The sequence below is a fragment of the Globicephala melas genome, chromosome 15 (assembly GCF_963455315.2).
Source record: "Globicephala melas chromosome 15, mGloMel1.2, whole genome shotgun sequence".
Taxonomy (NCBI): Eukaryota; Metazoa; Chordata; class Mammalia; order Artiodactyla; family Delphinidae; genus Globicephala; species Globicephala melas.
Window position 1 is genome coordinate 51318683 of NC_083328.1, and position 24600 is coordinate 51343282.

At 38.7% G+C, this 24600-nt stretch overlaps 1 protein-coding gene across 2 annotated transcripts in view; it reads right to left on the reverse strand.

Moving 5' to 3' along the window:
• Positions 1–24600, reverse strand: part of PLCB1 (phospholipase C beta 1) — a 692666-nt gene that overhangs the window by 78841 nt on the left and 589225 nt on the right. For both annotated transcript variants that reach the window (XM_030872578.3, XM_060284359.2), the window contains exons 24-27: positions 24287–24419; positions 21422–21475; positions 17928–18147; positions 13523–13703 (exon numbers count right to left, since the gene is read on the reverse strand). In XM_030872578.3, the coding sequence (XP_030728438.1) occupies positions 13523–13703; positions 17928–18147; positions 21422–21475; positions 24287–24419 (588 nt within the window). The remainder of the gene's footprint in view (positions 1–13522; positions 13704–17927; positions 18148–21421; positions 21476–24286; positions 24420–24600) is intronic.

Below are 24600 nucleotides of genomic sequence, written 5' to 3' on the forward strand. Positions count from 1 at the left end.
CTGTGCTGCTCAACTCCTGATAAGGGAGTAGGCACCAGCCAGTGGTTTTTTGGACACCAGGCTCTACATAAAATAGGCACTCAAAAATTATTGTGGGGCTTCCCTGGTGGCGCAGTGGTTGAGGGTCCGCCTGCCAATGCAGGGGACGCGGGTTCGTGCCCCAGTCCGGGAGGATCCCACATGCCACGGAGTGGCTGGGCCCGCGAGCCATGACCGCTGAGCCTGCGCGTCCGGAGCCTGTGCTCCGCAACGGAAGGGGCCACAACAGTGAGACGCCCGCGTACCGCACCAAAAAAAAAAAAAAAAAAAAAATCTGTTAAGTTTAAGAACCACATTGACCCGGACCTTGGTTATGGCTATGGTGCATCATGTCCAAGCCATGGGCTGTCTTATTGAAAATACTTCTTAAACTACATAATTTTGATATTTAACAAGCTAAGTTTTGTTCCTTTAAGAACAAATGCCTTATTGTGAAATCCAGGCATGTGTTTTGTTTTTTTTTTAATGTGGCTTTTGCATGAAACTAATGAAAATAGTGTCTCCATAGAATCCCAAAGAATATGTTTAAAAAAGGACAATATCTCTGTGTTTAATATGACAAATGTTCTTCCACTCTACTCAGCTCCCCTTGGTCTCCCCAACTCTCTCATACAACAGACCCCTCTCTGTAACATTCTGCCCTTTTCAACTATTTTCAAAAGATCACTCTTACTATAATTCTGCTCTTACAGCATTTACTGTTTTCATTTAAACTTCCTCTACTTAAAGTCCAGGAGGCAGAGTGATTAATGTTATGATTTTGTTAATAATATGACACTATTGTCAGACTTGCATTAAACTGGCAATGAGATTACGTCTAGGCGTTAATAATTTATCTCTTTCTTACCCTAGAAAGAGAGAGTGTGGGGCTCAACTATAGTTTTCTCTATCCAATACTACTTCAGAAAGAACTTCCTCTGCTTTCTGAGAACTGGCTCTGTGCCTAATGTGATTTCCATGGAGCTGCTGTGTTCTTTACGCCCATCCCTGGGCCAAGGTAACTGGTCCGGGGAGGCATAGATCCAAGTAGGACCAGTCATACCCCGACTCTAGCCACAGGTGATTGGTCTAAGGTTGCAAGCTTGGCCAATCATATCACACTAAAAAGGCTTGCCCCAAGATTTTTCCAACCGGTCATTAGTGAAAGAAATATAACTTGGAAGGGGTTGATGCCTATATTTTCTGACAAGGGGAAGCCTGTGTGCTGCTTTGGACAAAAATAATACGGACATGCAGAGAAAATCAGGAGAGAAAGGGAGAGAGACAGAGACAGACAAACATAGGAAGTGCTGTGAGTGGTTTCTGGTAGGCATCTCTTTATCCCTTCCCTTCTCCAGTGTGGATGGTCAACCCTTCCTTACATGGCCTTCCCCTATGTACTTTTCTAGTATATACTATTCTTGTCTAAGTTAGTCCAATATAGGTTTTTGTCACTTGTAACCAAGGGAATCCCGACAAACAAACAAAAAAACAAAAATAAAAAATTTTACTCCTTAATCCCCAAATAAGATGAAAGAACCTGTGAGCATTGGGTCCGGGGTTTCTATTTCATGAAGTGTGAAAATCTGACCCAGAAGAGGGATTTTTCACACAATAATTGAAGTGTCTTTTAACTGACCTAAGGGTACTCTCACTTTGGTGTATTTATTAGCAGACAGGCTCTACTCAAAGAACCGTTCAATGATATATTAGCCACAAGACTCACTGAAGATAGAAAAGAACAAAAAATTAGTTTAGAATTCCTAGGGGGAAAAAAGTCGAGAGTACATGGTAAACTGAAATGCAGTAAACAACATTTAATTTTAACTTTTAATATGATTTCTTTTTCTGGCCCAAAGGAATAGACATTTCAATTATTTTGCTTGTTTGTTTACCACTCATGACAACTCTCCTAGTTAAATGTTCCAAACCTTTTATGGATGAAAAAGAAAAGCTCTGGGGAATATAATTTCATGCTTGTTCTCAGCTCCATGCTGAATTTCACTTGGTTTAGTCATTTGAGGGTGAGGGAATGGTTTCCAAGGAAGAGACTAATTCCTTGACTCTAACTTAAAAGGGATAGAAAAATATGTGGACAGAAATTGTCATGTTTAGAGCCTCTTATAAGAAGGACAATTTGGGAAAATGTGCAAAGAGCCAAGTGTAGAGTGTACATACTTCAGGCAAACTCATCTTCCTTCTCCCTTCACTCATAAGTGGAGAAGATAGCACCTTCTTTTCTGCTAGTCAAAGCATCCACTCTGAGTTTTCACCATAAATTGCTTGTTTATCTTCTACAAAGTGTTAATTTATGATGCTTCTAAACTAAGAAATGATCTACTGATTAAACGCATTACTGATAATTTAAAAACTAGGTGGATTTTTATACTGGCGTGTTTCCTGTCCATTCAAATTGAAAAATATTTATTCATTCATTCCACCAATATTTACTGAGCACCTGTGATGTGCTGGATACTGTGTATTGATGGTCCAACTGAGAGTTGGCAGCGAAGTCCTGTCCAGGTGGAGCTCATGTTCCCCACCAGCTCACTTCTTTTCTCAGAAGCAGCAGAAAGTCTTGGATTAAAAGACCAACCACCTTGATTCTTTTCTGAGATAGTCTTTCATACCTATGAAATTCATTTCTTTTAAAATTTCCATATCTAAACAGAATTCATAGCTGCTTATTTGAATCTAAAGGTTTAAGGAATCCTTGAAATTTTCTTTTTACTTGCTGGGCAAAGCAATAAATGAACGTGAAAATCTGAGCACGACTCCTAGTCAACGTCAACAAGTTGGCCCAATGAATCTACAGCATTTAAAATTGTTTTTCACTTTTAAAATATGCCAAAGTAAATGTCAGCTTCTTAGCTTTCTGGGAAATATAAATGGGTCAATGTAGCATATGCCCTTGAATGATATTTCTGGTATTCTTTTATAAGGCTCTCAACTGGAAATATCTTCAAACTTTAAAAAACAATCAAGAAATTTGGTAAAGGAAGCTCTAGTAAATGTGTTTTATCATCCTAGATGATGCCTGGGTTTTTCCATCTTAATTCTTGGGCCTTGTTTCCTGACCAGTAAAATATAGCAAAATTTTAAAATTATATTATGTGTGTTTTTAAATGTTTTAAATTGTTTAAAAATTCAATGATGATTTTTAAATGTCCTGAAAATCATAAAAAGTAGATATTTATGGCCATGAAATATTTATTTTAGTGATAACTGGAATTCATTTTTATGATAAAAGAAGTTTCACTTAAAATGATTCATATATAGTTTTAAGTACAAATTTATAACAGGCAAAGAATTACCCCTTTGTAATTATAAAAGGTTAATGAAGTTACTTGTAAGAGTTTTTTTAAAAGTTGGTGTAGTATCACATATGACACAATTGTGGATTTTTGATTAAGTTAAAAGAAAATGAGAAAATGGTTGTATAGGATCAAGTTAGTTGAGATCATTATATCTGATTAAACCAATTGCAAACAAAAATCCAAACCACCAAAATTTCAGGATCAGGCTTCATAATTCTGAAAGATATCAAGACCATTTAATTTAGAATAGATGAAACAAATATTGCTTATCACTCAGATGTGGGAAAATAACTATATTGTTCAAACTGGAGGTTTTCAAATAATCAAGAAAGGAGACCTGACTAAAAGAGACATGATTTGTCCTGTGGTTTGTAACTGAAATAGTGCAATAAATCAAGGGCTTAATATTCAATAGTCTGTTTGAAAGCTAGAACCAGAAGAGCTGCCCATGAAGATGAGTAGCATAGCATGTCAGCTTCTTCTTTCCTTAATGCAAAATCTATCGTTTCAAGCATCTTGAAACTTACCAGATGGAGTGCAATGAGTCTTGTAATTCCAGAGGGCACAAACTAAATTGTCAGACTTGTGAATTCTATTTTGGAATTTTCCTTTCAGCAGAATTTCTTCTGTTCTTTAAGCTTCTTTAGGTTGATGCAAGTCAAAACTATTATTTTCTTTGCCTTTGGGGATAGGTTTTGTTTACTGACTCTTTTCCCTCAATCTTATCTAAATAGTTACCAATTAACACAAAAAATATACTAAGACATACTGTGTGCACACAGAAGTAAAAACAAGATTTTTTTATTGCTTTAAACTGAAATCCTTAATTATTATTTTAATAGATCTGAGAGTTGAATCATCTCTGCATTCTCTGCAAACTAAGTTAAACTAGCATTATAGTTAGAGGGAAACTTTACAAGCACTCTTGCACAAATTTTTATTTAGAAACAAGGATACAAACACTCAAAGAGGTGAAATGATTTAGCTAAAGTTACATAACTAAAAGTGAAAGTCATGTCTCCTCACTTTAAATCCTGTACAAATTGTCCTTTGATAAAGAGTGATGACTATGTTCTAGGCACTGTGTTAAGTTTCCATGGATTATTTTATTGAATCTCACATCCAAACTGTGAGGGCTATGTGTTGATTCTTGCAAAAAAAAAAAAAAAGGCTTAATTCTCCACCATTCCCTGTATTCACACTCTTTGCAATGTGACTTGTGGTTCCTCTAAACAAGAGATAGTCTATTTCCCTATCCCTTGTATCCAGGCAAGTCTTACGACTTGCTTGGAGATAGATCTGTTGAGACTTTACCTACTTCTGCTTGCTCTCATTTGGAATCCTTTCCAAATTCCACATGGACAAGCCCAGGCTAGCCTTGCTGGATGATGAGAGATGTGTATCAGTTATCTGCCTGGACCAGTTGACAGTCAGCCAACCTTCAGGAGCAGAGCCTCTAAGTAACTGGCAACTGAACCACAGACACATGAATGAGCCCAGCCAGGACTAGAAGATACATCCAGTTGAGTCAAGCTCATATTGCTACACATAGAAACATGAGCTAAGTAAATAGTTGTTATTTTAAGGCAATAAGTTTTGAGGCGTTTGTTATGCAACAAAGCTAATGGATAAAGATGGGTATACTATTACTAGGTCCATCTGACTTCACAACCTGTGTTCTCAACCACGGTAAGCCCTTGAGGGAAGAGACAACATTTAGGCTTGGTCCACAGGAATCCCCCCACCAGTATGAGGACCACAGGAGGCCTTCAATAACTTTGACTTAAACAATTATATAAGTATATTTTATGCTCTCTAAATTGTCCAACCTCCCAAAAACAATAAACTAAAAGATAGCATAAACTCTGTGGGTCAAAAGAACAAGACAATCCAACAGAAAAGTAGGCAATGGATATAAACAGTTTGTAGAAAAAAGGAATGGAAATGGGCAATACACACATGGACATATGCTCATTTTTTTTTAAACATTTTTATTGGAGTATAATTGCTTTACAATGGTGTGTTAGTTTCTGCTTTACAACAAAGTGAATCAGTTATACATCTACATATATCCCCATATCTCTTCCCTCTTGTGTCTCCCTCCCTCCTACCCTCCCTATCCCACCCTTCTAGCTGGGCACAAAGCACCAAGCTGATCTCCCTGTGCTATGCCACTGCTTCCCACTAGCTATCTATTTTATATTTGGTAGTGTATATATGTCCATACATACACTACCACTCTCTCACTTTGTCCCAGCTTACCCTTCCCCCTCCCCACGTCCTCAAGTCCATTCTCTAGTAGGTCTGCATCTTTATTCCCGTCTTGCCCTTAGGTTCTTCACGACCTTTTTTTTTAGATTCCATATATATGTGTTAGCATACGGTATTTGTTTTTCTCTTTCTGACTTACTTCACTCTGTATAACAGACTCTAGGTCCATCCACCTTAATACAAATAACTCAATTTCCTTTCATTTTATTGCTGAGTAATATTCCATTGTATATATGTGCCACATCTTCTTTATCCATTCATCTGTCGATGAACATTTAGGTTGCTTCCATGTCCTGGCTATTGTAAATAGAGCTGCAATGAGCATTGTGGTACATGACTCTTTCTGAATTATGGTTTTCTCAGAGTATATGCCCAGTAGTGGGATTGCTGGGTCATATGGTAGCTCTATTTGTAGTTTTTTAAGGAATCTCCATACTGTTCTCCATAGTGGCTGTATCAATTTACATCCCCACCAACAGTGCAAGAGGGTTCCCTTTCTCCACACCCTCTCCAGCATTTATTGTTTGTAGATTTTTTGATGATGGTCATTCTGACTGGTGTGAGATGATATCACATTGTAGTTTTGATTTGCATTTCTCTAATGATTAATGATGTTGAGCATCCTTTCATGTGTTTGTTGGCAATCTGTATATCTTCTTTGGAGAAATGTCTATTTAGGTCTTCTGCCCACATATCCTCATTTTTGATCATGATTACATCAATAGAAATGAAGATAAATATCATTTCTATCTATATATCCATATCTATCTATCTATCTCTAGAACAAATCAATTCTATTAGGGTTACCCAATGATGATTAGGAAAATTAACAAATAAGAACACATTTTGACAAATTGTTTCATTCTTTATTTCATTACTAAAGTCTTGTATTCATTTGTCATTTCTTGTTTGGTAGAGAATGTAAAGTTTTCAGAAAAGCTAAATCATTTATTTCTCAAGAAAGATGATCCTGCCTTAAAGTCAGAATATTGGAGGAAGACAGATCACACTACTGTAGAGTTAGTTACTTCCTGACACTGCAATTACTCCTGGCACATATACTTCAGCTGAGCGACCATAGAAGTGAGAAAATTCAAGGCTGGCTCTCAGACAGGCTGCAGCAGCAAATGGTGCTAATAGAAATCATCAAAAAGGAAGATGGTGAGCACCCTCAGGCTGTAGCAGGATGTCAAAAACTGCAAATACACATTTATATTTGAGCTTAAGATTTCCTAGCCAATTCATGTATTGTAAGAAAAAAAGCGGAGGTGGGGGGCTTTCATTAAAAACAATGATTTGTGCACATTATCTCATTATTCCTCCTTAAAGTTCAATAAAGTGAGGATTATTCTTATCTTCATTGGAAAGATGAGAAAACAGAAATTCTGAGTGGTCACACAGCTACTCTGGGTGAGCAGTGGCCGGAAATGAGGACATTTGACTGCAGACCCTCACTCATCACCACTCACATCTGATGGGCCATTCCATTAGTAGCTGGTCAGTATCCACCCAGAGCTTCCACTGTGAAACACAACTTTCATTCCCCAGGATTGGCAGGGAATTGGGAGCACTCAGCTCAACAGGTACTAGTGTTGGTTTGAGGCCCAGGAATGATTGCTGGTGGGACAGGCAGGAGTATGTATAAGAAGAATCCCAACCATTAAGGTCTATGTGAAGGAAAGGAGAAATGAATGGGCTTGGAACACATGGGATACTAAATACGAGAAAGAGGAGAAAAGGTAGGAAGTAAAGCAAAACAAAACAAGCCTCTGCAGAGGATAAAGAGTATGGTGCTGTGAGACAGAATGAGGAAATCTTTTCTTGACGCCACTGAAAAGGAGAAAGAAGAGAGAAGACAAAATGGCGGGTCAAACCCTGCAGCAACAGAGAAGCGACCCCATGGATGTCACCATAAAACCTCCTCTCCCTAGGCGGTGGATGTTGAGCCTTGAATGTGATGTTGGGGTTGATTCTGAGAGTGATTGAGAACCCTCAGAGGGACCCCCTAAGAATTTCTATCACTTACCAAACTCACATTTAAAATTAAGACCTTACCCTAATGGTATGACAAAACCCAAGGTCAACCTATGGCAGTTGATGAAAAACAGGTAAGTTAGAGCAGATTCCCCAACCATAGAGTTCTTTCCTGGAACAGACATCTTTCACTGGGCTCCACAGACCCCCAAGATATCTATGAGGAGATTTCAGGCGGTGCAAGAACTTCAGTGGGGTTGGGGAACTACATCTTTATTTTCACTCACCCTTAACTGAAAGTAACTGTTTCCTTCTATAATGAACACAGGCAGGAAATCACAGGAGTGATTTCCATAGGACCTGTGCCTTTGTCACCAAGAGATAACCATCCAGCTTGATGGTCAAGCTATGAAGAGCGGAGAGCACGATGTATTTCCTATTTCAACCAAGAGGAAATTTACACTTATTTTAAAATGCATTTTGAATAGAGATAAGGATCAATGGCTCTAAAACCTGATTCTTCAATGTGAATGTGTAACACATCACCTGGGACTCCTATCAAAATGCGAATTGTGATTTAGCAGGTCTGGGGTGGGACCTGAGACTCTGCATGTCTAACAGGCTGGCTCTCAGGTGATTTGGGGACCACACTTTGAGTAACTGGGCTGCAGAGCTGCTTGGATGTAGAGTTTTAAAGATGATGGTTCTTATTTAGACAGGTAGAACAAGTCCTTTGAGTCCTTTGAGCTATAGAGTCTATGAAGCTTGGTGTGCATTTAACACCTCCTATGATAACATGAAAAGTTATCTCAAAAATATTCTCTTGGTGTTTATTAATTTCTATGGTTAGGAAAATTGTTCCCACATCTGTGTCTCCATAGCAGTTTGCTGATGGCTGTCTATGGTTTCATTTATCACATGGTATTAATGACTGTAGTACATGCTCCCTGTGCATGTGCTGACCACACCTTCCTCATCTTTACCTCCAGTGTCTATCACAGGGTTGGACAGATATTAAGTTGTAATGCACATTTGGCAGGGAGTTTATTGATGCCATGGTTTCTTTCTCAATCCTTGAACTGCGGGTTCACATTTGCATTTAATTCCCAAAGCAATTTTGGGAGATAAAATATCTTCTGCCTAATTCTCCGCATCACCCAAATACTCCATTTTACCTGGGGCCTACTTGCTTTTTAATTACACTTCCACTTGTCTAATTTAGCCTAAGAGGCTTGTTGGTAATTCAGAACCACAACCAAAGATAGAACTGACACTTCTAGGTGCCTTTCAGCCAAAAGACTTCCTGGCAGAACAATTTGTAGTTATTACAAATAGGGTTTATAGAAAGTTCTGCCACATGTTAGCTAAAGGCATGTAGTGTAAGTTGTGGATGCCCTGAAATGGCCATACAATAAACTCTGTGTGGTTCTAAATCCCAGGTGTTTGGGTCTTAGCCTTCTTAACAAAGGCCCATACAGGTATGTTCAAGGGCACTGGCACTTTATCTAAACCCAAATCCACAATCACAGTGGCGAAGGACAGAGCATTTTGAGTAGGTTGCTTATATTTGGCCTGAACGGGCCAGGCTGGCTTGGATGTATAGCATATGTATGTTTTTCTGAAAACGCTTTCAAGCTTTCATCGTGGACACACTCATTCCTTCTTGGGGAAAAGGAGGCAGAGGCACATGTTCTGAGATTGTCACCTCGAGTGGCAGTTCCAACAGCTCTCCTGCTCCAGTGGCCCTTCAGATGGGATTTTCCCAACTATAACTTCAGCTTGGTCTTCCCCAGTTCCCCGCCAACCTCCTCCTTCAGGGGAAAATCTGTTGCGCAGCTTTTCATGCTCCCACCTGGTGGGATTTGATGTGGTGCTCACCCTCACGTATGCCTCCCAGAACTCTGAGATTTTGTAGCTGTTGCCTGTGATTTCTGAATCTAATTTCTGAAGCTCAGGTCTCCTTCTTCCCAGGAGGCCTTTCTGGGATGTCTGGGCTTCTGTGTTAATTCACACTCTTAATTCTTTTTTCAGGAATGTTCTGTGAGTACTGGTCTTCTCTCTTATTCTGCCATGTCTCTTATGAATTGCCATGTTTCTTTCCTTGGGGAATGGATCTTGCCAGAGGTTGGCACTCTGAGGAAGCTTCAGATGATTATGGCTGGACTGCCTCATCTTTGAAGTAACATTGACCCTGTTAGTCAACTTCAGTAATCTGCGGGAGAACCCCAGGACTTCTAACCCTCAGGCTGTTATTCCTCTGAACTGTGCTTCTGGATGGCACTTTCCTAGGGCCCCATTCCTCACCATGTACTCCCAGCTCAGCCCCAGAGCCGTCCTTGTGAAAGTTACTTCAGATCACATCACTCCTCTGCTCAGAACCCTCCACTGGCTCCCATTGTGCTGAGTGGAACACAGAGGCCACAAGGGGCCTACAAGACCTGAGAGATCTTTCTCCAGCCCCAGAAGTCCCATCTCTCTGACCTATAGTCCTCCTCAAACACGGTCACCCTACTGTTCCAACACACAGGCCCATTCCCAGCCCAGAGTCTCTGCGTTTGCTAATCCTTCTCCCTGGGAAAATCTTGCCCCATATGTTTGCATGGGCCCATCCTTCTCCTCCACACTCAGATGCTGGCTTCTCAGTGAGTACCTCTCTGGTTACTCTATGTAAAATTTCAAACCACGTTCCTCATCCTTCCCCCACACCCACTCCCTAGTTTTCCACTTGGGATTGATTTTTTTTTTCCTAAACCCTTATTACCAACTGACATATTTTACCAACTTATTGTGTTTATGGTCTCACCCCCACATCTAGAATGTAAGCTCCATAAAGGCTAGGATTGTAATTTTTATCCTCTACTATTTAAAAGTATTTGCTGAGTGGCTGTCTATTAAGTATTTGTTGACTAGATGAATGAATGAATCAGGATTTCTTTCTGAGGTGATGAAAATGTTCTAAAATTGGTGATGGCTGTACATATTTATGAATATACATAAGCTAAAAACCATTGAACTCTACACTTTAAATACATGAATTGCAAGGAATGTGAAATAAAGCCTTTTAAAAAGAGAGAGGCAGGTATCTCAGCCATCCTAATACAGGAGTTGGCTTGTGTGTGCTCTGTGCTCTGTGTGAGTAGATGTGAGGTCGTCTGAGAACATTGGTGTGAGATCTGAATTAGGAGGCATCTGAACAGTGGTTATAAAGTAGGGGCTCTAGAGTCTGAGGACCAAGTTCAAATCCCAACTACTCCATTTTCTGGTTGTGGAAACTTGGGAAGGTCACTACATTTCTCTGTAAGTTTTTAATCTGCAAAATGGGCTGAAAAGAGTACCAAATGCCAGTGTTGTGAGGATTAAATCAGACAATTTCTGCAAATGGTTTAGCACAGCATATGGCCCCATTGGGTGTGTTCAATACACAGCTGCTATTTTAATTTTTATTATTGTTATTATTTTCTGGAGTCCTAGGGATGGGGTACTGAGAAAGAAAGATGGCAGTGGTTGTAGCTCCCAAAGCTATTATCTCCCATTAAAATTCACTTGGATTTTCTCAGGTCTGTCAAGGCAATCCCCGGTTTACACTAAACCTGACCTCTGCCCGCATGTTCTTTCACTGCTTGATCTTACTTCAGCAGTTCACAAACAAGGCAGCCCATCAAAAGCATATGGAGCTTTAAAAATAAGTCCTTGAGCCTCACATTTAGGTATAGAGCAGTGGGTCTCAAAGTGTGGGCATGGGACCAGAAGCATCAGCATCGCCAGCCCTACACAAGGCCTGCTGAGTTGGAAATTCAGTGTAGGGCCCAACAATCTGTGTTTTAACCAGTCCTCCAGGTGATTCTGATGCATGCTCAAGTCGACAGTACCTGACCAAGTGGAATCTGATTTTTGATAAGCTCCTCTTGTGATTTTGACCTGCTCATTTGCATACTGTCATTGGGAACCAGTACTACAATGACAGCAATACCCTGATCCATCTATTACATAGTCATGACTAAACCATTCACTGTTTGCAACCTATTAGCAGAAACAGCCTCAGAATTCTCTTACATGGACAGGCCTTCAGCAATGAAATGAACAGGTCATGTAAACAGCTTTGAGAACCCATTTCCCCTGGGTACACTACTTTAATTTCTGTTAAGCTTACTCACTTGTTTTTGGCACAAGCTTGTTTTCAAGGCTACTTTATTGCTTGATTCATTTAATTTATCTGTCACCAAACATTTATCATGTCCCTACTCTGTGTCAAGCCATCAACAACAATGCAACATATGTTTGCCACTATGGGAAACAGTATGGAGGCTCCTCAGAAAAGTAAAAGTAGACTTGCCATATGATCCAGCAATCCCATTCCTGGGCATATATCTGGACAAAACTATAATTCAAAAAAATACAGGCACCACTATGTTCATAGCCGATGGCTAATGGCTATTCACAATAGCCAAGACATGGAAGCAACTTAAATGTCCACTGACAGATGAATGTATAAAGAAGATGTGGTACATATATACAATGGAATATTACTCAGCCATAAAAAGAATACAATCACACCATTTACAGCAAAATGCATGGGCCTAGAGATTATCATACTAAGTGAAGTAAGTCAGAAAGAGAAAGATAAATACCATATGATATCACTTATATGTGGAATCTAATATATGACACAGGGACTTCCCTGGTGGTCCAGTGGCTAAGACTTCGCACTCCCAATGCAGGGGGCCTGGGTTCAATCCCTGGTCAGGGAACTAGATCCCACATACTGCAACTAAGAGTTCGCATGCCATAACTAAGACCCGGCAGAGCCAAGTAAATACATAAATTAAAATATTTTAAAAAATAAAACTTTAAATAAATAAATAAAATATGACACAAAGGAACCTATCTATGAAACAAAAACCAACTCACAGACATAGAGAACAGACTTGTGGTTGACAATGGTGGGTGGGGATGGGGCGGATTGGGAGTTTGGGACTAGCAGATGAAAAGTATTATATAGAGAACGGTTAAACAATGAGGTCCTACTGTATAGCACAGGGAACTATATTCAATATCCTGTGATAAACCATAATTGAAAATAATTTTTAAAAGAATATATATATGTATATATATACATATATATACATATATATATGACTGAATCACTTTTATGTACAGCAGAAATTAACACAACATTGTAAATCAATGACATTTCAATTAAAAAAACAATGGATTGGATTGTCACATTTCCTGAGAAAACATTTTGGAGGACAAAACTGATCATTCATGGAGATGATGGCATTTCCTTTCATAGGGAGCCTCAGGAATTGGGTAGACAACATTCCATACAGGCCACTTAAATACTGACTTTTCTAAATGTAGGAGAGTGGACTGTACAGTTCTCTTTGTATCACTGCAAAGCTACACTACTACATAAAAAGTGAACATTTATTTGCAGCATGTTCTTAATTTTCTTAAAGATAAGTGTGTAATTATCTTGTGCGATTTCAAAAATCCCAAAAAACTACTATAGCCCAAACATGAGTTAGTGAAAATAAAAATAATAAAACATAGCTTCACTGGAGAACAGAGAGGAACTTGGTAAAGATTCTGGAATAGTGGGGCTTGTAAGATATCAGTATGGTGGATACTATTTGGCCTATGCAATTTCCATTTCTAAGAAATGATGATTTTATTGCTTTTTAAAACCGAAGTACTGGGGTTTGATCCTGCTTTTAAGTTAAGCACGTGTTAAATCACATGTCACAATACGGATCTGAGAAATGCCTCTTATCTCCCTCTACAACCTGGCATCAAAATAAGATTATTCAGTCAGGAAGTGAAATGAAAGTGCCAGCCAGAACTGCTGCTGTCTCCTGTTATGTTATCCAAGGGCATCAAAATTTTTCTATAGAAAAGAGGCCTCCAGCTATAGAAAGAGAAATCACATTTCTCAGGCTTACCAGTTTAATATGTTCTCGCTTCTGGTATTTTTCGCTGTAATACTGTTCTTGTCGAAGATTAAGCAGCTGCTGCTGTTGTTTGTCCTTCAAGTCTATTAACTTTTGGGTCATTTCGGCATCCAGGGCAGCAAGGTCTTGCTCAATTGTTGACGAACCATGGTCAGGGCTGCTGGGTTCCGATCTGCAGAGACACAGAGCTTGACTCACAAAACATGTAGGTCAGAGCAAGGTGGAGGGAGGGCTGCTCACCAGAGTCCCTCCTAGAGACTCTGTTTGGAAATAAATATTTCGATAAACCACTTGAGACAGAAGCTGATACCCCAAGGACAAGCTTAGCAGCAGAAGGTCTCCAAACACAGAAAGTAGATGAAATTTGTGCTGCTCTAGAAAGAGGTAGTGGCAGAAAAGGAAAGCCAAGAGGCTGGGGGCCCTGGCAGTGGTGGTGGAGAGAATGACAATCCCCCCTTGGGAAAAACAATGTCTAATAAGGACTTTTTAAGGCTTTTATTTTTTAACGTAGCATGTATAATGTAATTTCCACCTACATTTCTCCTGTACACTCTGCTGCATTGATGATTCTGTAGGGGGAGTTGAAGAGGTGATGAATTTTGCATCTGTGTGATGTAGACTGACAACAGAGAGCATGTGCAGACGTCACGGGCCAGCAACACTCCCAGCTGACATGTTCTGTTTCTTGACATCTTTTAATAGCAAGATTTGTTATTAAAATAAGTTTCTTCGGGGGCTGAACCAACTTCATTGATATCTCCACCCAAAATGGCACTTTGGTTCCAAGAGAAAGGAGGATGAATTGGGTTCATTCTAAAATATTTATCGAGTGCTCACTCTGTGCAGGGGGACTTTCTTTGAGTTATTCATAAAGAATTATATAGCTATTTTGACGTTTAGGACTAATGTTGAAATAAAACAAAGCAATTCTCACTAACATTATTGTGTTAAAACATACAGTGTGATTCTTTCAAATTTTGTGCTCTTACTTCTTGTAGGACAAATAGAATGAGAGACAGTGTTGGAAACGGGGTACCAAGAGCAGGTCTGTTCTTTTCATTTATATGGAAACCGCTGCAGAAGCAACCACCTAAGATACCCAACACATCAGATTCTGTCTCCATGTTTTCACTTGTGGCCAAGTGGAACGAGTAGAAGAGGTTTCTTGAATCAGCTGGTGCTAATTCCTCTTACTTTCTCTTTGAATTAGGCCAACACAATGGTGCCACATGGAGAGGCAGTTGGTAGAAGCTAGTGTTAGGATCCTATTTTGTCAAATAAGGGATGCAGAATTCCCTCAAAGGTTTCTAAACATCAAACTCACATGGCAGCACTGAGGTGGCCCTCCATCCTGGCATGAGTACAAGTCTATTTATCAACATCAGAGGAGAGGAGCATTGGAGGGGTGACCTCCATCTTGGCATGAACACGAGATACATTTATAATCTGCTGCAGCAGGAAGTTGGTGTAGCCAGACATAAAGTGTTGCTTCAGTGAGCCACAATCACTATAGCAGACGGAACAGGGCAACATTTCTTGACCACTCAGCAGGTGCCAGGGACTTTCTGCTTTACTTCTGGCTTTCACAACAACCCAGCTAGCAGGTGTGACAATCTCCTGTTTACATTTGAGGAAACTGAGTTTCAGTGAGACAATTTTCCTAAGGACACAGTATGGGGGAGCAGCAGTGCAGCTTACCCAAGGACAGACATCTAGACAACAGCAAAGTCTGTGCTCTGAGAACAACACAGTGTGTGACAGAAACCATCTTTGAATGATCTACCCTTCACATTATGTGAAAACTCAGTTGAGACTACGGATATTTGAATAAGAAACTGATCTAATATAAGGTTGTACATATGAAACATATAATGTTATAAACCAATGTTACCTCAATAAAAAATAGATCTAAAAATTATTTATTAATTCATTAGAAAATATAAGCCCATTACATATTAATATATTTTGTGAAAAATAATTATACTTTCAAAACAAGAAGAAAATCAGTGAGATTAAAAAAATCTCACTGGCAAAAAAAAAATGAATATAATGGACATTATGTCCATTTATTACTCTGAGGAGTTTTCAGGATTTTAATGTGTATCATGGGGGGATGGGAAATGGACAGACATAATCAGACCTCAGTGTCTTTGCCTCTTGAAGAAAAGTTTCTCCTGATGTATTTTTTGACACAAGATGCTTAGGGATTTTTGTTTGTTTGTTTTTTGAGGGAAAGTAAAGAAAAGTAACCAAGGGACGAATGTTTCTGCATCTTCTCTAAAAACAGGGTTGAAGATATTATCCCCTGTTACCTAATGTTGCCTGTGTATGATCCAAGAGATGAATTCTTTTGTAATTTAATACCAGGAAAATGTTTGTCCCTCTTGGAAATGCAAGTTTCCTTTAATCAGATAAGGAGAATTATCTAACCCATATTTCCTTTTCTCAGAAGCTAAGAGCTAGTTTTAGTGTTCAAGGACAGAAATTACATTAAATGATTACTTCTGTCCAGTCGAAATACAACACGGGTCACATATTTGATATTATTCCACATATGTGATTTGAAATTTTTAGTAGCCATCTTAAAAAGTAAAAATAAATGAGTGAAATTAATTTTAATAATATATTTTACATAGCTTGATTATCAAAAATATTATCATTTCAACATGTAATTAAAATCAATAAACATCAATATAAAAATGTGAGATTCTTTTTTTTTTTTTTAGTAAAGTCTGAATTCTAGTGTGTTATTTTATACTTGAAGCACATTTCAATTCCAATGAGTCACTGTTTGTGGTTAGTGACTCATGTATTGGACAGCAGATCTGGTAACTGGCAGACAGTCTGTGTGCATATGTATGTGTGTACATTTTTTTTTCTATTTTTATAGGACTTTTTTACATATCGTCTATGAATTTACTTTAACATTCTATTGGAAGTTTTCAGGATATGACTTATAAATAAATGAATACAGGAATAAACAAATGACTACATACATATCACTAAGATCAAAATTTAGAAGTTTTAGGCCAAGCTTTGCCTGAACTGTTTTGTAACTGTGGGTAAATGTTAAGCCTTTAGTTTTCAGATTCCTCCTTGAAGAAGTGATAACAGTTCACCTAGATGGCTTCTAAGGCTGTTCCAGGTCTAAACAATGATGCTTTTGCTGCTTTTAAAAGCCCAGGTACTGGGTTTTGATTGTGCTTTTAAGTTAAGCACATGTTAAATCATATGTCACAAGAATCATATGTTTCAGATTCATATGAATCTGAAAAATGCCTCTTACCTTTCTCTCTAACCTGATCGGATTATTGAATAAGGAAGTGAAGGGAAGGATGGAAGGATGTGGCACAGCCTGCCTGACTCTTAGCTTCTATGCTCACATAGTTTCCCCACGTTACCACGTTAGGCACTTTGGGGTGATAACTGAGTAGGTTGTACTCACTGCTGTGTCCCCAGGGCACACAGAAAGCGCTCAATAAATATTGGTTGAATGAATGTGTGAGAAACGCTTCTCCCCAGCACGGTCTGAGTACATGGGGCTGTGGGGACTCTTAGGCCCCAAACAAGGATTATCTGTACAGAACTTTGTGGGTTTCAGATAGAACAGCAAAGGGCAGTAGAGGTTTTCTTTTCAATAAGACAAGTTGCCTCTTCAGCTTGCTTCTAGTCCACAGCAAAATGTCCGACCCCCCCAGGTTGGCAGCTGCAATATGGCAAGTCATCCAGTTGGTCCTGGGCCTACAGGCTAGAACTCAATGGTAGGACTTCCTGCATATCTAGTCTCACAATTTGGTCAAATAAAGAAATTCAGTCTACAAGCAAAAGTGAGCTGAGAGGACACAAAAGCTGTAGGGAGTGGAGGGAGTTGGGTGGCTTTCCTTCTTACAGTGGTGTAGATCCAAAACGTGGTGCGAAACACTGAAAATTCATCAACTAAACTTCAATTAAAAGAAAAAAAGAACTATCAAGCCAAGACTGTGATATGACAATTTTCAAAGGAATAAATATAAATTGACAATAAATATGCCAAAAAATTCAACTTAATAAGGAAATGCAAATTAAGATACTAATGACATCACTTTTTTCTCCATCAGTTTGCACTTTCATATCTTGCTGATAGTTACAAACTGAAACAGAAAAGTCTTTAAATTGATCTAGGGATCCCACTTTTAAAATTTTAAGAAAATAGGAATATATGAAAATATTTATACATACATATTTATTAACACATTTCTTATAATAGCAAATAATCAAAAACAACATGTTCATCAATAAAAAATCATTTACATTAATTGTAGTTTGTCCATTCAAAAAAAAAAAACACTGAAAATCCATGTAAATGGCTCTCCTCCTTTATACTATAAAACAAACAAAAAGTACCCCTTCAACTTACTTTTTCTTACTATCCTTTTTGGCTGTCTTTTCCAAAGCTGCCCTCCTTCGCAAGTAGTCATTCTGGATTTCATTATATTTTGTAGTGTGTTCTTTGATAAGGTCGGTGGTTTTCTTGTGGTGTCTCTTAACCAGGTCTTTCATTTCTTTGTAGTGCTTCTTTTGAAGTTTCACAAACGACTTCTGTTGCTTCAGCTCTTCAATTGTCTGCGCTTCTACTTCTGCAACAAATGGGTATGAGAGCTGAGAGGCCTGGAAGGGCTGAGAGGACAGAGCAGTTGCTGTTGAGCAGTATTTTTCTGACCCCAGCCCACTGGACCTTGAGAGCAGAGCTTGGAAGTCAAACGTGTGTTCCAGGCTGGCTTTATGGCTTGCTAACTTTGTGACTATGTTACCAAATTTCTCAAAGACCCTATTTCTTTACTCATAATTTTTAAAAAAGTTTGGGTTCCCTAGAAACAGAGCCCAAGAGAGGGATTCAGGTACATGTGATTTACCAAGGGGGGCTCTCAGTAGGAGGGGAGTGAGGGCAGCAGATACAGAAGAAGAAGTAGCTAAACAAGGACGTGGTCTCGGCTGGAGTCCGGCTTCTGCCTGATCCCACGGGGAGCTCTGGAGCGTGAACTGTACTACAGAGTTAGTCTCACCTTGAGGCAAGAAAGCCAGCTTTTTGCCTGTTTGGGAATGTCAGTTGTGGGGAGGCATAAGCTCCTGGAGAAGGGGCTTCCTTTTGGCTGAGGGCAATTTTCTTTCTTTCTTTCTTTTTTTTTTTTTAATAAAAGATCTCCCACACAATCTTCAGCTAACCCTGTGGTTTGCTAATATGTTTGCAAATGGCACTGCACCTGCTTTTATATAAATTTTTGATGCCTAGAGCATCAAATGTATCAGGGCATTGTCAGAGACATAGCTGTGTAATAAATAGCTCAAATGGATATAATGAGATATGCTCCATGACCAACAGAGTAGCAAGACATTTATCAGATAAGAAATCCCTCTTCATGATCAGTGTGCCTTCCATGAGGGCAATTTTCAAAAGCAGAGGAAGCTATGTATGAGCTGTTAGTAGCCAACGTTTACTATAGCTGGGAGCTGGGTGCCACAGATGGTAAAGGGGATTTTGGTGGGCACTAACAGGATCCACTTTAAAGATCACACAATTTCTACTTTTTAGGGTCGTTATGGTGATGATGAAATAAAAGAATTAATGCAAAGTTTTTAACATAGTTTCTGGCAGTGTGCCTGTCAGAGGCTTAACAAATGATTGTACAGGTTCTACAGCACCATTTCTAAGGGGCACTATTCACAGTATAGATATTGTAGGTTTGTATATTCATCACAACATTGCTCCAGTATAGATCAGTAAGGTGAGGGAAGGTCCTTGCTGTGATTTACCCAAAGGCACCATAGGGTTGGTGGTAGTTTATATCACTACATAGTGTTTTATTTAATGCCAAGAAAACATTTAATGTGACAGAGCTTGATTTTAAAACAGTCTGTGTTTTACTGACTTGTTTAATCAATTGTAAAAATATGCACTTAAAAAATATGTTAACATTTCTAAAACTACGATGCATCACGTAGTCAATGGAGTGCCACAATTTGTTGGTGCTTTTCTTTCTTGGCCATCCATGAGTAGTGAGGTACCTTAAAAAGGATGGTGCCTTAAATTCAATTAATTATCATTTATTTAGACCTAGATTAAGTCATAGTTCACATGTTTTCATCCTTTGATGTGAACTTTCCGCTTCTGGGAACAAAAATAAGTTATCATAAATATTTAGAACTGTCAAGAGACTCAGAAATAATATATGCCATGAATAACAACAGACCTGGATAGCAAATGATATATCTAGTGGATAAATGTTGAAATCAGAATAACAATTTATGTTCTTAAATGATAAGGTCTTTAAGCAATTGAAATATGTTTCCCTTTTTAATAATGTATCTGTTCTCCTGACATTCGATTCCTTTTGAGAAAGAGGCCAGGGAGAGAATCAGGTACATTTATTTAATGGTTTCCCTCAGGCTCAGATGGACTCATTATGGTTGCATAATGACTGATTATATTAAAATTTATAATCCTAAGGAATTGCTGCAGTTTTGGTGACAGATTCAACCTCACTTCTTTAAAAATGGTGTGCAGCACATCAGCTGTGGCAAGTTTAGCAACAGGGTTCAAGATGTTCCAACCTATGACTAAAAATAATTCCACGGAAAGTATCATTTTTTAAAAAGTCTGTGGATGAAAGGCTATTGTTTGAATACGTCCTTAAGCATAAAGGTAATGTCCATTTATATAAGGAAACAAATACCACTCATAAACCAACCAGAGATAATCACTTCTAATATATTGATATAGACACCCACCTTTCATCTATGCATTTGTGTATTTTTAAATAATGTTGGAATCATGCTCTTATTTACACTTCTGTCTCTTGTTTTATGTGTGAACATTGTATTGTTTCCCATGGGATTAAATCTTTAAACACATGTTTTCTTTTCATACATTCCTAAAATAAGTTTTTGATGCATATTTTATGTATTATATTGGTGAAATCATAAATACACATCCCTCTCAATTTTCACAAAGTGAAGAGGTTTCTGTAGCCACCACTTAGATCAAAATCAGAATATTATCAGCACCCCAGACACCCTCTTTTCGGTTCCAGCCTTCCCTCCCACCCCCTAAGTACAATCCAAATCCATGTTTCTAAGAACACAAATTACTTTTGCCTGTTTTTGAACTTTGTGTAGCTGGCATCATAAAGAATGTGCTCTTTGGTGTCTGTCCTCTTTTCTTCAACATTATGCTGTGAATTTTATCCATGCAGTTGTGTGTAACTGTAGTTTATTTCTACAGCTGTATCCTATTTTATTCTGTGACTATACCATAATTTATCCACTCTACTGTTTATGGATATTTAAGTTCTTTGCAGTTTCTGGTTCTTATCCATAGTGCTGTTTTTTGTGTACATTTCTGTTGTACGTTGGGCCAACATGTTATACACTGCTACATACTTCTAATTGTATTAAAGAAAGCTGGTACCAATTTTAGTCCCACTAGCTTAACAAATTAACCAAATATAAAATATTCCCAAACTGTATCATCATTCTTAAACTCTGTGTATTCCATGGTCACAAACAGTTCACATTCTGCATTTCTAAAATATGCTTTATTGTGGGCACTTTGGGAAGATTGCATTCCTGTTCACTGGGTCACATTTCCAGTATGAAACTATTCCTTGATTCCAAAATACATCTTGTGAAATTATGTTATTTTTTTATACCAGTAGGATCCTATTTGCCAAGTATGGTTACTTCTCTGTGATTATATTGTGTAACATGGCTTGAAGTAGGATGTATCTGTAGATGGTTTTAGAAGAGAAATATTAATGATGTTATATTTTAAAGATGAAATCTCCTCTCCTCTAAATACTTACCCTGTGTAATATTCAGCTGCCTAATTCCATAGGGAAAAAAGGTGGTATTTACCTGTTAAAACACTCTGAATAAGATCTTCTGTTTTGGCAGGTGCCTTTACAGAGCCTGAAAAAAAAATAGCCTCTTTTAACTTTTAAAATTGTTTTCTTCCTGTAAAACAATGTTTGGCTCTTGACTCTAAGTCTCTTTATGGAGAAATTACAAATTGCGGGAGAAAATTATCCTAAAAATATTCTAAGAAATGTCTTCATTTTTTAACTTTGGGGCAGACATAATTAAATGTGAATCTATATGCTCCAGTTATAGAAAGGCCATTCCTCCACTTTGAATCAAAACTCTGTCAACAAATTCAGTTTAGGCTACTGCTACCTTCTGGCCATAACAGGAATGACAAGTGATCTTTTAAAAGATATACAGACTGCCAACAAACACATGAAAGAATGCTCAACATCACTAATCATTAGAGAAATGCAAATCAAAAGTACAATGAGATATCATCTCACACCAGTCAGAATGGCCATCATCAAAGAATCTAGAAACAATAAATGCTGGAGAGGGTGTGGAGAAAAGGGAACCCTCTTGCACTGTTGGTGGGAATGTAAATTGATACAGCCACTGTGGAGGACAGTATGGAGGTTCCTTTAAAAACTCCAAATAGAGCTACCATATGACCCAGCAATCCCACTACTGGGCATATACCCTGAGAAAACCATAATTCAAAAAGAGTCATGTACCAAAATGTTCATTGCAGCTCTAGTTACAATAGCCCGGAGATGGAAACAACCTAAGTGTCCATCATCGGATGAATGGATAAAGAAGATGTGGCACATATATACAATGGAATATTACTCAGCCATAAAAGAAACGAAATTGAGCTACTTGTAATGAGGTGGATAGACCTAGAGTCTGTCATACAGAGTGAAGTAAGTCAGAAAGAGAGAGACAAATACCATATGCTAACACATATATATGGAATTTAAGAAAAAAAAATGTCATGAAGAACCTGGGGTAAGACAGGAATAAAGACACAGACCTACTAGAGAATGGACTTGAGGATATGCGGAGGGGGAAGGGTAAGCTGTGACAAAGCGAGAGAGAGGCATGGACGTATATACACTACCAAACGTAAGGTAGATAGCTAGTGGGAAGCAGCCGCATAGCACAGGGAGATCAGCTCGGTGCTTTGTGATCACCTGGAGGGGTGGGATAGGGAGGGTGGGAGGGAGGGAGACACAAGAGGGAAGAGATATGGGAACATATGTATATATATAACTGATTCATTTTGTTGTGAAGCAGAAACTAACATACCATTGTAAAGCAATTATACTCCAATAAAGATGTTAAAAAAAAAAATCAAAGGCTGACCAGCAGGCAGGAATAATGTTGCAGGCATGATCCATTAGAGGGTGCCAAAATCACCGGACAAACGTTTAAGGAGAAACAGGATAGTTGCATAATCTCAAAGTGTCTCCACTAAGATATCAATTAACTATAAAGGGGAAAATTGTAACTTTCAGTGGAGAAACCTGGTAGATGGCACCTTAACCAAGTGATCCAACATCCCTGATGATGAGACACAGCAACATCAGATACCCCCGACATAATGCTCTCAGAACAGCATTGCTTCTGTGATGTTCTCGCCAAAAATGTGTAATTTTAGTTTAATCATGAGAAAACATCAGGCCAACCCAAATTGAAGGATAATCTACAAAATAACAGACTCTTCAGAAGTGTCAAGGGCATGAAAGACAGGACAGACTGAGGGACTGTCACAGATTCAAGGAGGCTAAGGAGACATGACAATTACTACAATGTGGGATCCTGAGCTGGAACCTGGGACAATCAAAGGCATTAGTGGAAAGCAGGTGAAGTTCAAACAACGTCTGTGGTTTAGTTCAGGGTATTGTGCCATTGTTAATTTCCTGGTGTGACTCTGACAGATGTTAATGCCAGAGAAGAGGGGTCCAGTTTTGCAATGTATTCTGTGCTATTTTAAAAATTATTCTGTAAGTCAGATGATTCCAAAGCACCCAGGTAAAAACATCAAATGCTAAATTCTCTTTTACTCTCAAAAGCACAAGGTTATATTCACTATCTAAATTAATTATTCATATTCTAGAAACACACTAAATGTTTGTATTTGGTATATAAAAACTTCATTTGAAAATATCACTTCTTTTTATACACAGGTTATCTCCTTATTACTATTAATCTCAACAACCTCCTTTCTTAAGTAGTCTCAGTAGGAGCACAGAAGCTAAAGGGAAGAATTTTAGGATCGTGGAGAACTGGTGTCAGTCTTGTCTTCACTCTTCAATAGCGACATGGCCTTCAAGAAGTACCTTGTCATTTCAAAACTGCAATTTGTTCATCTGCACCATGGGGGCAGTGGTAGAATCAACCCTCAGAAGCCTGGTTTAAGAGTTACACGAGATAATCTACGTGAAGCATTTAGCCGCGTGCTCATGATAGGCACTTAAAATTGGTGAAAGGAAGTGGAGAAAGATGCGAAGGAATTCTTGGCAGAAACGTAACTTAGTGAGGTAGAACTAAGAATGTGCTTCTAAAGCATAGCTGCATATAAGGTGCTTGAAGAACCCTTCACACACCCTGCCAGCAGATGGACCGTAATCCATCACTAAATAAAGACATGGGAAATCTGGGTGATATTTTGTTGTGGCTTCGTAAATTGTCAGCAGAGCCAGATGAGCACTTATGAGTCTCTTGGCCTTCCTTCCTTCCTTCCTTCCTTCCCTCATTCATTCCCTCATCACATGTTTCTGGAGCATCTCCTAAGTCCATGCATTTTTGCCCATGTGATGTTTTCGCTAAGTCAATCATGCTACCTCCTTCAGTGGTACATATAAACTAGAGGCTACTAGTCATGTAGCACAGCTCTCTCATCAGAGTGTTTACCTGGAGCTGGTTGGCTGTGGAGAGCCTGGGAGGGTGGTTTGGGTGTCAGGGATGTAGTGTGATTCATCCCGTTTTCTGCTGGAGTTGTCCTGGCTTCACTTGGAGCTTCTGACTGTGTTTCCCCAGGATCAGCCTAAAATCATAAACATCCTTTAATTTTTCACACTTCTTATGGTTCTTTTGTGATCTTCCTAAACCCAAAAAGCTACGTTTGATAGCATTTTCACAACTCATTTGGACTCTGAAATATCACATCTGAAACTGTGCAGAAAGCAGGGTAAAAAAACAGCATGGTGTTGAACCATGATTCTGGC